The 14,231-nt window shown below is 43.9% G+C and overlaps 1 protein-coding gene across 8 annotated transcripts in view; it reads left to right on the top strand.

The window, feature by feature from the left end:
- Positions 1-14,231, top strand: part of BRCA1 (BRCA1 DNA repair associated) — a 69,078-nt gene that overhangs the window by 3,975 nt on the left and 50,872 nt on the right. For 7 of the 8 annotated variants that reach the window (XM_084751353.1, XM_084751355.1, XM_084751354.1 and 4 more), the window contains 2 exons: positions 8,405-8,458; positions 12,616-12,693. In XM_084751353.1, the coding sequence (XP_084607479.1) occupies positions 8,405-8,458; positions 12,616-12,693 (132 nt within the window). The remainder of the gene's footprint in view (positions 1-8,404; positions 8,459-12,615; positions 12,694-14,231) is intronic. The other variant, XM_084751356.1, reaches the window with a different exon arrangement.

Here is a 14,231-nt window from a genome sequence, read left to right as displayed (position 1 = left end):
AGCCTCTTGAGTGCTAGGATTATGGGCCTACATCACCACAGCAGGCTAGATGACCAGGGCTTATCTGTAATTCTGTCTCCACTCAAGATATGAAACATTTTCTACCACCCTAGAGAATTCCCTCGTGTACTCAGGGAGTTTTTAATTTTCAGACCTTCTAGGACTTTTGGAAATAAGTTTTTTAGTGTATAATTTTGTAATTTTTGGAATTTTATGCACTAGGACTCAGAAAATAACTCAGTAGAGTGGCTTACCTAGCAGCACACAGGAAGCCCTGGGTCAGTTCCCATCGCTTTATAAATTGGGCCCAGGGGCAGACATCTGTAATCCCAGCCAAAGGTACAGACAGGAGGGTTAGGAGTCCTAATCCCAGGGTGTGAGGCCAGCCTGGGACACGTAGGACCCAGTTTCTTTTTGCTTGGAAGCAGAGCAACTTGACAAGCATGCTTTAAGCTCAGTTTTCAGTATCACAAGTAAAAGAGTTAAATAATCTGAGAAAAGGTCCCTAAGCAAGGGCTGGAGAGATGGCTGCTGGTAAAGAGTTCATACTGTGCTTCCAGAAGCCTCAGGTTCAACTTGTGCCCTCAAGATGACCCAGGTCAGTTCCCAGCACTCAATGGCAGAGCACAACTGTAGCTGCAGGATCTGACACCCTCACACACGTCCAGGCAAAACACCAGTGCATATAAGATAAAAATAAATTATTAAAAAGAAAGAATTGGGGGCTAGAGAGATGGTTCAGAGGTTAAGAGCACTGGTTGCTCTTCCAGAGGTCCTGAGTTCAATTCCCAGCAACCACATGGTGGCTCACAACCATCTATAATGAGATCTAATGCCCTCTTCTGGTGTACATGCAGGGAAAACACTGTATATATGATAAATACATTAAAAAACAAAAACAAAAAAGAATTGTTACTTCCCTTCTCATTCTTGTGGTGGTTATTTTAGACCTGCAGCCAGTTCTTTTAACTGTTCTTAAAGTGTGCTACCTTTGGGGCTGGAGAGATGGCTCAGTGGTTAAGAGCACTGCCTGCTCTTCCAAAGGACCCAGGTTCGATTCCCAGCACCCACATGGCAGCTCACAACTGTCTATAACTCCAAGATCTGACACCCCCACACCAACATACACAAATTAAAATTAAGTAAATATTAAAAAAAAAACAAAACAAAACGTGCTACCCTTCTGCCCTGGAGCCAGGAGGCTTTGCACTCCGTCTGACTATAACCTTTTGATCCATGTAATTACCTGCCTTGAAAAATCTTGAACCTTGAAGCTTGATTTATGAGGCTCAGCAGTTAGGTGTACTTGCTTGCTGCTCACGTGGGGAACAGGAGGTCAGTTCCTGGCCTTCTAACTGGGTAGTTCCCAACAGGTGTAACTCCAGCTCCAGGGATCCAATGGTCTCTGCGGGCACCTGCACATATGTGTGTGCTTACACAAAGACAAATAAAAAGAAAAATGATACTTGTGTTTTGTTTTTATTTTATTTTTCTTTTGGGTTTTTCAAGACAGGGTTTATTTGTGTAGCCCTGGCTAGCCCAGAACTCACTCTGTAGATCAGATTCACTTGCCTCTGCTTCCAGGGTGCTGGGATTAAAGACATACACCTCCATTGCCTGACTAAATCAACTTCTTTCTTTTTTTACCTTCCTTGAAGTACTTTGTTTTGTTTTGTTTTGGAGACAGGTTTTCTCTGTGTAGCCTTGGCTGTCCTAGACTCACTTTGTAGACCAGGGTGGCCTCAAACTCACAGAGATCCACCTGCCTCTGCCTCCCGAGTGCTAGGATTAAAGACGTGCACCACCACTGAACGGCTTAACTTATTTTTATTGTGTGCACATTGGTGTTTTGCCTGCATGTATGTCTGTGTGAGGGGGTCGGATCCCCTAGAGCTGGAGTTACAGTTGTGAGCTGCCGTGTGGGTGGCTGGGATTTGAACCTGGGTCCTCTGGAAGCGCAGCCTGTGCTTGTAACCTCTGAGCCATTTCTCCAGCCCCTAAATCAACTTTTTTGTTTGTTTGTTTTTTGTTTTTTGTTTTGTTTTGTTTTTCTAGACAGGGTCTCTCTATGTTAGCCTTGGCTGTCCTAGACTCACTTTGTAGACCAGGCTGGCCTCGAACTCACAGAGATCCACCTGCCTCTGCCTCCCGAGTGCTGGGATTAAAGGCATGCGCCACCATGCCTGGCTTCAACTTCTTAAAGACATGAATCCTTTTAATTTTTTTCCTCATATCGTATTGTTGTAGTATTCTTTGTCTCTCCCTAGACAATATGAACTAATTGAGGACAGAAGTTTAATAGTTAGTGTCTAGGGAATAGTAGATATTTAGGATTCTAGTAAGTTTGGTTTTTTTTCCTTTTCTTTATTTTATTTTATTTTATTATTTTTTTTGTTTGTTTGTTTTTTTCAAGAGTCTTACTGTGTAGCCCTGGCTGACCTGGAACTCACTATGTATACCAAGCAAGCCTTGAACTCACAGATATCCTCCTGTCTCTGGGATTCAAGTCATGTACCACCACACCCTGCATAAGTTAGCTATATATTTATTTTGGTTCTCAGGATTCAGTTGGGGACTCTTGTTTGCTATGTATATGCTCTATCCCTGAACTGTACCCAGCCTACTTTTAAAAAAAGATCTATTTATTTATTATTATGTATATGAGTGCTCTATCTGCATGTACACCTATCCACCAGAAGAGGGCGTCAGATCACATAGATGGTTGTGAGGCACCCTGTGGTTGCTGGGAATTGAACTCAGGACCTCTGGAAGAGCAGACTAGGAATTGAACTCAGGACCTCTGGAAGAACAGATAATGCTCTTAACCACTGAGCCAACTCTCTAGCACCCACCCTGCCCCACCTCCATTTTTTTTTTTTAATGGGGTCTCACTATGTAGCCCTGGCTGTTTTGGAACTCACTATGTAGACCAGACTGACCTCAAACTCACAGACATCCGTCTGCCTCTACTAGAATTAATGGCGTGTTCCACTGTGCCCAGCTTTTAAGTATTTATTTTAAATACATTATTATAAGGGCACAGTATTCAGAAATAGAGGGCTGAAAGTATAGGGACCTCAGTTTGGATCCCCTGCACCCACCTAAATGCCAGGTCGGTATACAACATATCTAGAATGTAAGTGCTTACGAGGCAGACACAGGATGCTCTGAACAAGCTGGCTAGCTGGACTAGCTCTAGGTTCAAGCGGAAGGCCCTCCTCAATGAGTAAGGTGGAAAGCATGGAAGACAGCCAGCATCAGTCTGGAGCCTCTGCGTGTATGCACGCACATCAACGTGCTGAGTTTGTTTTTAGTTAATTGATTAGTTGTACCTTTTTTTTGTTTTTTCTGAGGCACTATTTCTCTGTGTAACAGCTCTGGCTGTTCCGGACCCCCTTTGTAGGCCAGGCTGGCCTCAAATTCATGGCGATCCGCCTGCCTCTGTCTACCCAGTGCTGGGATTAAAGGCGTGTCACCACACCTGGCTCTTTTTTTTTTTTTTTTTGCCTTTGTGCTTCCTGGGATTGTTATTTATGTTTGGAGTCAAGTTAATAAGATTTAGGAAGATGTGTGTACTTTCAGAGACAAGATTTGAAAAGTGCAAGCCTCTCTTACCCACAACATTGCAGCTAAAAAACAAGACCTAATGAGATTTACAACCAAAACCATGAAATATTGGAGCCACAGAGGCAGAAATAACACTGCGAAACAAAGATTGCTTTTGAAAAGCTTAAACTTACTGAGGATAATTATAAGCAGTGATCAAAGAGTCTTCAATAATGTGGCATTTGAGTCCATTTATTTTATATTCCCCCTGGGACTCAGTCATAAAAACGTAATGTTCTTTCTCATTCTGGCAAATTAAACCATCAGTTAAAAATTCAGATACATATATAAACTAAAGATGCAAGAAAGAAAGTTACTGTTAAATTTCCTTTTCAGTTAGTGTTCTCAGCTTGTTTGTGTTTATTCTCCTTGAGATGGAGTCTCAAAGGTCTCCATCCTCTGTCTCAGCCTTCAGACGCTAGAATCATAGGTATGCACCTGCGAGCTTTAGGCAATCTTTATTTGTTTGCTTTGAGGCGTGCTCTTACTCTGTAGCCGGAACTCATTGCATAGACCAGGCTGTCCTCCAGCTCGGAGATCCACCTGCCTCTGTCTCCCAGTGCTGGAATTCAAGGCATACGCCATCACGCCAGCATTGCTTTTAATAATTTTTAATTTTTAAACTAGACTTTAATGACAGTCATTCTTAAAGCTTGAGGCCATTTGTGTGGAATGTTCTAGCATGGGCTGGACCACTGCTTTGTTTGTTGTTTTGTTTGCAGTGTTTGGGATTGAACCGAGGCAGCCTGCATTGCCCCTACAGCCCTAAGCGTGATGATTTTTTAGTTCTGTGAGCCCTCCTTTGTGTGTTAATGGCAGTTGAATCCAAGACCTGAGATATGCTTGGCACACGCTACTGCAGAGTTTCACTCCCAGCCCATCTTAATGATAACTGAGTGTGACAAGGAACTTATTTGGCACCTTTAATCCCAGCTCTTGAGAGGCAGAGGCAAGGGGCTTTCTGAATTTGAGGCCAGCCTGGTCTGTGTAGCAAATTTCTGGGCACCCAGGGCTATTCAGAGACCCTGTCTCAAAAACTTAAAAAAACAAAACAACAGAAAAAAAATAAAAGAAATTGCTCCTTGGGGTGCTGTAGGATAGATGCTCAGTTCTTAGTCCCCCTTCACGGAGACTCCTCCCATCCCTAAATTATGTGGCAGCTTCATTTTTCTTCTCAAGGTGGGAGTTTGAAGGTGGGGTCTCCAAGTTCTGTGTTCATGTGCTCGTCCCCCCTCAGCCTCCCAAGCTGCTGGAAGCACAGATGCGCACTGCTGCCCCTGGCTCAGCTGGCAGCTCCTCGCTGTTATCTGCAGCTCTTTTTCCCTGCTTGTGTATGTGTTTGGTTTTCTTAGGACTTGGTTTCTCCGTGCAGCCCCGGCTGTCCTGGAACTTGCTCTGTAGACCAGGCTGGCCTCGAACTCACAAATCTACTTGCCTCTTCCTCTTGAGTGCTGGGATTAAAGACATGTGCCACCACTGTTCAGGTCTTTTAACCTTTTAAAATATGACTATGTAACATTTTCCACATGCTAAAATGTATACCTAGTAGTTTGTTGACTTTTTTTCTCTTCCCCAAATCTAAACCTAGCTTCATTCCTCAGTGATTCATGCTATTAAAGCTCAAACTACAAATACACAGTGGGCTGAAAATACTATGTGGCATGAAAAGTGTTTAAAACATTTGAATTTTATAGTAAACATTTACTCTTATCAGAAGCTAGAAGAGACACATTTTAATTTTTTTTCCATTTTCATTCCTATTCATCTCCAAGCTCTTCCTACAACAGTCACTACCTTTTTACATATGGGAGTTTTCATCTGTTCGGAGTTGGTGTTTACAGTGTGTTTATATAGCTTGGATCATAATTACCATACTGAAATATAATTATTTCGGAACTGAGTCAGTGGTGAGAATGGGAGCCATCTGGTATCATGACTCAATCCAATTTCTCTTCTACTAAGAACTGTCTTTGGTGTCTAGCCTGTCTCAGAAGTCGTGCTCTAGTAACAAATCAGTCTCCTTTGCTGACATTGTCTCGCAGTTGCCCGAGAAGACTGCCAGAGTGGAGACTGGGGCTGGGGGAGAAAGCTTGGCCTGAGGTTCTTGTGTTCTTACAGAGCTGGTGGTAGGACACCATAGTCAGCTGTATCCATTGCTTTCTGCAGCATCAGGAGCCCCAGGACCACAGGGTTACATCACAGAATTACCGAAAGGCAGGCTCTTCCGTCCTAGCCTTCCCTCTGGTCTTTGTCTACATTTAACCCAAGGACTGTGTTTCTCTCACCCTAGCAAGTTACCTCTTCTCTAATGGCCTTTAGCACTAGAACTCAGTGTCTGTATCTCACAAAGAAGAACTTGCCTGTGTCCTCTGCTGCGTCCTCCATCACTCCACCCCAGCACAGTGGCCTCACACTAACACTAGACACTGTCCTGCTCAGTGTAGCTGCCCTGCTCCCTCTCCAATTACTGCATAGCTTGTTTTCGGACATGACTCAGCTGTCATCCCCTGTCACTTCCTCATTCAGGCAGGCATTTTGTTGCCACCAGTTTCTTTTGTCCTGTTTAGGGTTTCTTTTTTCTTTTCTGTGTAGCCTTGGCTGTCCTGAACTTGCTTTGTAGACCAGGCTGGCCTCGAACTCACAGCGATCCACCTGCCTCTGCCTCCCAAGTGCTGGGATTAAAGGCGTGTGCAACACTTTTCTTTTATCATAACCGGATGATAGTACATGCAGTTCATTTTCCTACTTTATTTGTGCAGATGCTTGAACTTTTTCATTCACAGTTTTAATAAGGCAATTCCAATCCTACACCAAACACATGCTGTGAGGTGAGCTGGTAAGATGGTTCAGCAGGCAGCAGCCATGCCTGACAACCCGAGTTTGATCCTTAGAACTCAAAAAACATGTGCACCATGGCAAATGCACACACTCTTGTTGCCCAACACACACACGGAGTAAATAAATACATTTTAAAGTAGTCTGAAGCAATCAAAAAAAATACGGTAGGCCTCCCATCTCCATGTACACGCCAAGATCCCTAGAGGGTATCTGAAACTTAGCTCGATGTTGGGGTTTGTTTGTTTTTGTTTCCCTCCCTCTCTCTCTGCATACATACCTTTGATGAACTTTTACCTTTTCATTTAAAGGAAACTATGGCCTTGCTGTGGTCTATCTAAATTATCCTCCTGGTATGGTGTCATATGCCTAGACTCCCAGGACTTCAGGACTGAGTCTAGAGGGATCATGAGTTCAAAGCCAGCCTGAGCTACATAGTGAGACTGTTTTTTTGGCAGGAGTGATTGTGGGTGAGGGACATGCATTATTATTTGTAGGCTTTGGGGTCATATTAAATAAAATTAAGGTTATTTGAACACAAGCACTTTCTTGTCCTGGCATCCGATGTGATGGCATAGCTTCTACCGACCTGTCAGCAGTTATTTAATACAGACTGGACTAAAACACTGGGCTAAAGCAGAGCTAGGGCCATAGTTTGGTGGAAGAGCGCTTGCCTAACATTTGTAAGGCTGAGTTCAATACTCACTAACACACACAGCACACACACGACGGTGGTTAGGTTAGCACAGCACAGCAAAGGGAGGATTCACTTCTGAGAGGGATGGGTGATACTGCACTAAGTGCACACTTAAAAACTTAGGGGTGAGCCAGTCGGTGGTGGCGCACACCTTTAATCCCAGTACTCGGGAGGCAGAGGCAGGGGGATGGCTGTGAGTTTGAGGCTGGCCTGGTCTACAGAGTGAGTCCAGGACAGCCAAGGCAACACACAGAGAAACCATGTCTCAAAAAACAAAAACAAAAAGCAAAAATTAATTTAGGGATGGTCCAGTGGGATGACTCACTGGGCAAAGGCACTTAGAGCACAAGCCTTAGTTTGATCCCTGTAACCCACATAAAGGTGGGAAGAGATAACTGCACAGAGTTGCCTCTGACCTCTACACATGTGCACATGCACATTAAAACACAAGCAGATAACAACTTAAAACTGGTCAGAGAGATGGCTTAGTGGTTAAAACTGCTTGCTCCTCTTCCAGAGGACACAGGTTCAGTCCCCAGCCCCACACTAGGTGTCTCCCATGAGCCTGGAAGTCTCGTTCCAGGGAACCTGGCGCCCTCTTCTGGCTCCCATGGGCCCTGCATGAACGTGATGCACATCCATACCCGCAGGTGCACATACTCACAAAAGTTAGTATTTTAGAAAGCTTGTAACTAAAGGGAAATCTTTTCTGTATACAAAACCTTAAAAATAAAAAATAGAAAGACTTCTGTCTTTAGGCGGGAAAGGATTGTTTCTCGCCCCTCCTCCAGACAGGGTCTCTCTGTGTAGCCTTGGCTGTCCTAGACTCGCTTTGTAGACCAGACTGGCCTGGAACTCACAGTGATCCACCTGCCTCTACCTTCCTGAGTGCTGGGATTAAAGACGTGTGCCACTGTGACTGGCTAACCTTCCTAATGCTTTGACTTTATAATACAGTTCCTCATATTGTACTGACCCCCAACTATACACTTACTTTTGTTGCTACTTGATTACTGTAGTTTTGCTACTGTTATGAGTCACAGTGTAAATATCTGTTATTCTGTGTTTCCTGGTGGTCTAAGGTGATGCCTGTGAAAGTCACAAAGGGTTCATGACCCACAGGTTGAGAACCACTCTTCTAAATCTATCCCCAGGCTCAGTTAATAGCAACTTAAAGCTTAACCTCTTTACTAAAAAAACCTGCTTATAAAAAGAAACAAAAACCTATTTTTTTTTCTCCCTCTCTTTTTTCTTGTGCTCTTCTAGTTTGGAATTGATCAAAGAACCCATTTCTACGAAGTGTGACCACATATTTTGCAAGTAAGTGAATGGTTTTGTAGATCCATTGTTGACTTTTGTGTGTGTTCGTTTACACAGCACCAAATGACAACAAAAATAGTCGTTCTTCCTCGGGGAGTGCTTACGGATTCTTCATATGTATTGGCTATAGCTGTAGTTCTTAGTAAATTTTTGCCTGTTGAGCAGCCGATCTGTTTGGTTTTGGTGTCCGAGGGTGAAGGAATGTAGACTGGAAGCAATTGTGAACTGTGAACTCTGTGTCAGTGTCCTGGCTTCTCATGTCCTGCTCTTCCTGCTTAGGAGGCGCAGGGTTCACCTGCTTGGAGATGCCGGTGAGGCTAGGGAAACTGTCTATTCGTATCACTGAGTCAAGTCACATGTAGCCCTCCATATCTAGAGGTGATGTATTGGCTGAGTGAATCAACTGTGGGTTGGAAATAGTCAGGAAATAAGTTGTGTCCACATTGAACATACTCAGACCGTTTCTCCTTTTCATCGTCCCCTAAACAATATAAAGTCATAGCCAAGTATCATTTAATTTATAAAAACTTAGCTACTTATATGTGTGTGTCTGTGCTGATGTGAACGTATGCATGTATGTATGGGTGCCCGAGGGGTTAGAGGGGGGTTTGGGTTTCCTGGAGCTGAAGTACAGACAGTTGTGAGCTGCCAGATGTGGGTACTGGGCACCAAACCTGGAAGAGCCCTACCGCAAGTACTTTTAACCACTGAGCTATGCTTCCAGCCCTGGATCGTTTATATTTTATTATATTAGATATTTTAAGTAAACTATATATCTCTTAAGCAGGCGTGCTTACACAGGCCTTTAACACTAGCACTTGGAAGGTAAGGGCCAGCCTGGTCTACAAGCCCAGGAGAGCCTGGGTTACACAGAGAAAGAAGCCTGACGCGAAGAGCAGACACAGAGAACCCCATATATCCTCTGTCGTAAGGAACTTGAGCACTCGAAGACTTGCGAGGCTGTGAGACCTTCCTCCCCCGTTCTGAGGGGGGAGTATTGAGAATCTTCTCCCTTTTTGTTACTTAAAATGTTTCTCATTATTACAGTTCTAGCAATCAGAAATTCAAAATGAGCCTTAAGGGGCTAAATTGCAACTGTTGACAGCGTTGCTTGCATCTGGAGGCACTTTCCAGATTTCCAGAATAGTCTGAATTCCTTGGCTGCTGGCTGTGTGGTGTCACCTTCTTGGTCCCTTTATCTTCCCATTTGTGTCAGGATCTCTTCCTAAAGAAACCTGTCTTCCTCCCTAGGGGCGTTTTGTTCTTTTTCCTTTTTGTTTTGTTTTGTTTTTTTCAAGACAGAGTTTCTCTGTGTAGCCTTGGCTGTCCTGGACTCACTTTGTAGACCAAGCTGGCCTTGAACTCACAGAGATCCGCCTGCCTCTGCCTCTCGAGTGCTGGGATTAATGGCATGCGCCACCACGCCCGGCTCTTTTTTTCTTTTCTTGTTTTATTTTCTTTTGTGTTTTGAGACATCTCAACTGTGTGTCCCTGAGTAACCTTGAAGTCGCTTTGTAGGCCAGACTGGCTTTGAACTTACTGTTATCCTCCTGCTTCTGCCTCTTAATACTGAGAGTGCAGTTGTGGGCGGTGACATCTAGCTTTTGAAGTCAAAATATTTAAGTCAGACCCGAGGGCTTACATTTGTCTGAGTTACTATTGCTGTGATAAAACACCGTAACCGAGACAAATTAGAGAAGGAGCCATTTAGTGGGGCTTACAGCTCCAGAGGGATAGGAAGGAGTCCATCACCTCATCACGCAGGGACGTGGCAGCAGGCAGGCATGGTGCTGAAACATGAGCGCTCAATCCTGACCCATGAACAGGAAGCAGAGAGAGCGCACTGAGGACGAAAAGAGCATCTCTCTCTCTCTCTCCCTCTCTCTCCCTCCCTCCCTCCCTCCCTCTCTCTCCCTCTCTCTCCCTCTCTCTCCCTTTCTCTCCCCCTCTCTCGACAGCCTGGAACTAACAGTGATCCTCCTGCCTCTGAGGAGTTCTCTCTTTATACGTGTGTGTGTCTGTTATACACACACACACACACAAAAGAATTTATTAGACTGGTTTACAGGCTGTGGTCCAGCTAGTCCAGCAATGGCTATTTATCAATGCAAGGTCCAAGAGTCCAGTGGGTTTTTAGTCGATGAGGCTGGATGTCTCGCCTGGTTTTCAGTTTACACAGGAATCCCAAAGAAGTAGGCTCTAATTAATAGCAGTGAAAGAATGGACTTGCTATCGAGAGCAAGCTTCTTTCTTTGTTCTTTAAATAGTCGCCAGCAGAAAGTGTAGACCAAATTGGAAGTGGATCTTCCCACTTCAAATGATTTAAAAAAAAAAAAAAACCCAGCCAGGCAGTGGTGGTGCACCCGGGAGGCAGAGGCAGAGGCAGGAAGGTGGATCTCTTGAGTTTGAGGCCAGTCTGGTCAACAGAGCTAGTTTCAGGGTAGCCAGGGCTACACAGAGAAACTCTGTCTTTAGGGAGAGGGGCTCTTCCCCTCCCCACACCCCACACCCTGCAAAAAGAAAGAAACAAGGAAGGAAGGAAAGAAAGAAAGAGAAAGAAAACCCCCTTTATAGGCGTGCCCAGCCATTTGGGGTTTAGTTAATTACAGATGAAGTCAAATTGACAGCCAAGAACAGGTACCACCCCGGGGCTACAGAGTGAGTTGCACGTCAGCATGGATTATAGAGTTAGGCCCTTTCTCAAAAAGAAAGTGGGAAAGAGAAATAATTTTTTTTCTTTTAATTTTTTGTTTGTTTCAAGATAGGGTTTCTCTGTGTGGCCATGGCTACCCTGGACTTGTAGACCAGGCTAGCCTTAAACTCACAGTAATCCAACCTGCCTCTGCCTCCCGTGCGCCACCACGCCCCGCAACAACAGCAGCCTGCAAGAGCTTGCTAGTCCGTTAGCCCTATCCTGAATCTCCCGAGTAAAGCGCTTAAAAATAAGGCATTTTTAAAAAGGGACGTATATGTTAAAATACTTGGCCGTATGCTCATTTGTCTCCTGGCTCACTATTACCAATGACTGTTCAACCCCTTTCATCCTTCTTGGCTTTCTTCATAATAGTAGATCCTTTAAAACAGCCAGGGCTGCATTTTGCTTTTGCACGCCTTGCATCTGGAGCAGTACCAGGTAAGTACTGAGTACGAGTGACATGCATGAGTCCCTTCCCTCAGCTACTCCACTGCATCTCTGCTGCTTCTCTACGATCCCTTGGAGTTCCTTTTTCTGTGTGATGTAAGGGAATGCGACACTCATTTGAGACAGGACCTCTGACTGCACCTGGAGCTGGCTAGCGCAGTAAGTTCCAGGCGCAGTCAGAGGTCCTGTCTCAAAAAATAAGGTGGAGAATGATTGGGTTAAGAGCCTTGCCTATCACTGGGCGTGGTGGCACACACCCTTTAATCCCAGCACTTGGGAGGCAGAGGAAGGTGGATCACTGTGAGTTCAAGGTCAGCCTGGTCTGCAAAGTGAGTCTAGGACAGCCCAGGCTATACAGAGAAACCCTGTGTGTGTGGGGGGGGGAGAAAGTGTGGGCCACCACAACCAACTTCTGATCCATATTATTTTAATTACTGTAGCTTTGTAGTAAGGTACAGGATTTTTGTTAACTTAGTCCTAGAGTGCAAACCTGGGGTTTGTGTATGCTGGGCAAGCACTTTATCACTGAGATATATATTCCTGGCCCTAGGTGCTGAGCTTTTAAACTAGTATAACCATTTTATATTAACTACTTAAGCATTTATATCTGATTATGCAGATGAAATAACTATGACTATATCGTTAAATATGCTGCATTAATTTTTTAATAGTTTATTTGATCATAACAGTAAGGCATATGCAGGTAAATTCAGTTTTCATAGGTCATTTCTATGTGCTTTGATTTTCTGCTTATGCATCATCAAAAAATAATTACTGAAAAATCACTGGTTGTAATTTACCTGCCATTACTCTTTAAATGAGTCTTAAGAGCAGTTGTGAAATTGTCTTCATGGCTGGTGACTTTTGAGTGTTCTTTCTACAAAAGAAAGTAACTTAGATTGTTTGGGTGTTGTTGTTGTGTTTAGTGGTTTGTTTTGTTTTGTTTTGTTTTGTTTTTTTGAGTCTGGGTTTCTCTGTTACATACTTAAATTGTTTTTTTATTTCTAATTTATAGATTTTGTATGCTGAAACTTCTTAATCAGAAGAAAGGTCCTTCAAAATGTCCTTTGTGTAATAATGAGATAACCAAAAGGTAAATAACTTGTGTAATCATGGGAGGTTGGAAGCAACAAGGGCAGGAAAATGTATTAATTAATATGTGGGTGTAGCTGGACTTTTGCATCTTTGTGGGATTTTTCTTCTACCCTTTCAACCCCCTAATACTAGATAAGAGAGAAAAAAGGATAGAGAGGAAAGGAAAGAGATCCCTGAAGTCAGGGGTCAGAGTGGTGGCCCATGCCTTTAATCTCAGCACTTGGGAGGCAGAGGCAGAGGTGGATCTCTGAGTTCGAGCCCAGCTAGTCTACAAAGCGAGCCCAGGACAGCCAAGGCTACACAGAGAAACCCTGTCTCAAAAAACAAAACAAAACAAAACAAAAAAACAAAAAAAGTCAGAAGCCAGAAAAGGGTGACTTACTTCCCCCAATTAGGGGCATCAAGTTCCTTGGAACAAGTTTGATCTTCATTGTCAGGATATCTAATTTCTTCTTGTTGTTTCTTCTGTGTATATAACTACTTCCAAACAACAGACAACAACCTCACCTCTTAGGGCCCTAGCATATATACTCTCTGAAAAGTCCCCAGAATTTCAAGTGTCATACAATTGCAGAAACTATCTGCAGCTGGCAAAACCGCGACCCCTCTAGAGCATGAGGCAAATCATAATCAGCTGCTGTGGAGCAGCCCAATATCCCCACACCTGGGATTAACATAAAATTATATTCTTAAAATATTTATGGGGGATTTTGTTGTTTTGTCTGTTTATTTGTTGTTTTTCAATATAGGGTTTCTCTGTGTAACAGCCTTGGCTGTCCTGGACTCAATTTGTAGTTTGTAGGCCAGGCTGGCCTTGAACTCAGAGAGATCCACCTACCTCTGCCTCCTGACTGCTGGAATTAAAGATGTGCACGACTGTGCCTGATATTTCTGGGTTTTGTTTTTGTTTTTCAAGACTGGGTTTCTCTGTAGCTGTGGCTGTCCTGGATTGGCTTTGTAGCCCGCCCAGGCTGGCTTTGAACTCACAAAGCTCCGCGTGCCTCTGCCTTGTTGGAGTGCTGCGTGTACTGCCACACCCAGCTTATTTCTGTGTGTGGGGTTCTTTTGTTGTTGTTTTGGTTTGGTTTTTTGTTTTTGTTTTTAACAAAACCAAAATTCTCTCTACATGTCAGTAGTATACCTATAAAACAATTCATCACTAGGAGAATGTACAAAACTGTGTTGTGGGCTGGAGGTGTGATCAGTGGGTAGACTGCTTGCCTAACAGACACACCTGACAGTTCCACATAAGTCAGGCATCGTGCCTGAGAGGGCTGAGCAGGCAAAGTCACTGTCAAGACTGAAGCCCTGAGAACTCACCCTTTGCAGCTTGTTTTCTAGTCTTCAGACATGAGCTGTGGCACACACGAACTATTTCTCTAGTTAGTTAATTGATTCATTTTTGTTTTTGTTTTTTCTTTAGAGTTGGCTCAGGGGTTAAGAGTATTTGTAGCGGATGACCGTCTATAACTCAGGTCCCAGGGGATCTTCTGACCTGTGGGCACCAGGCATGCATGTATTGCACACACATGTAGG

The sequence above is a fragment of the Acomys minous genome, assembly GCF_964271855.1.
Source record: "Acomys minous genome assembly, chromosome: 12".
Classification (NCBI taxonomy): domain Eukaryota; kingdom Metazoa; phylum Chordata; class Mammalia; order Rodentia; family Muridae; genus Acomys; species Acomys minous.
The sequence above is the reverse complement of the archived record's forward strand: the minus strand, read 5'-3'. Positions and strand labels throughout refer to the sequence as shown.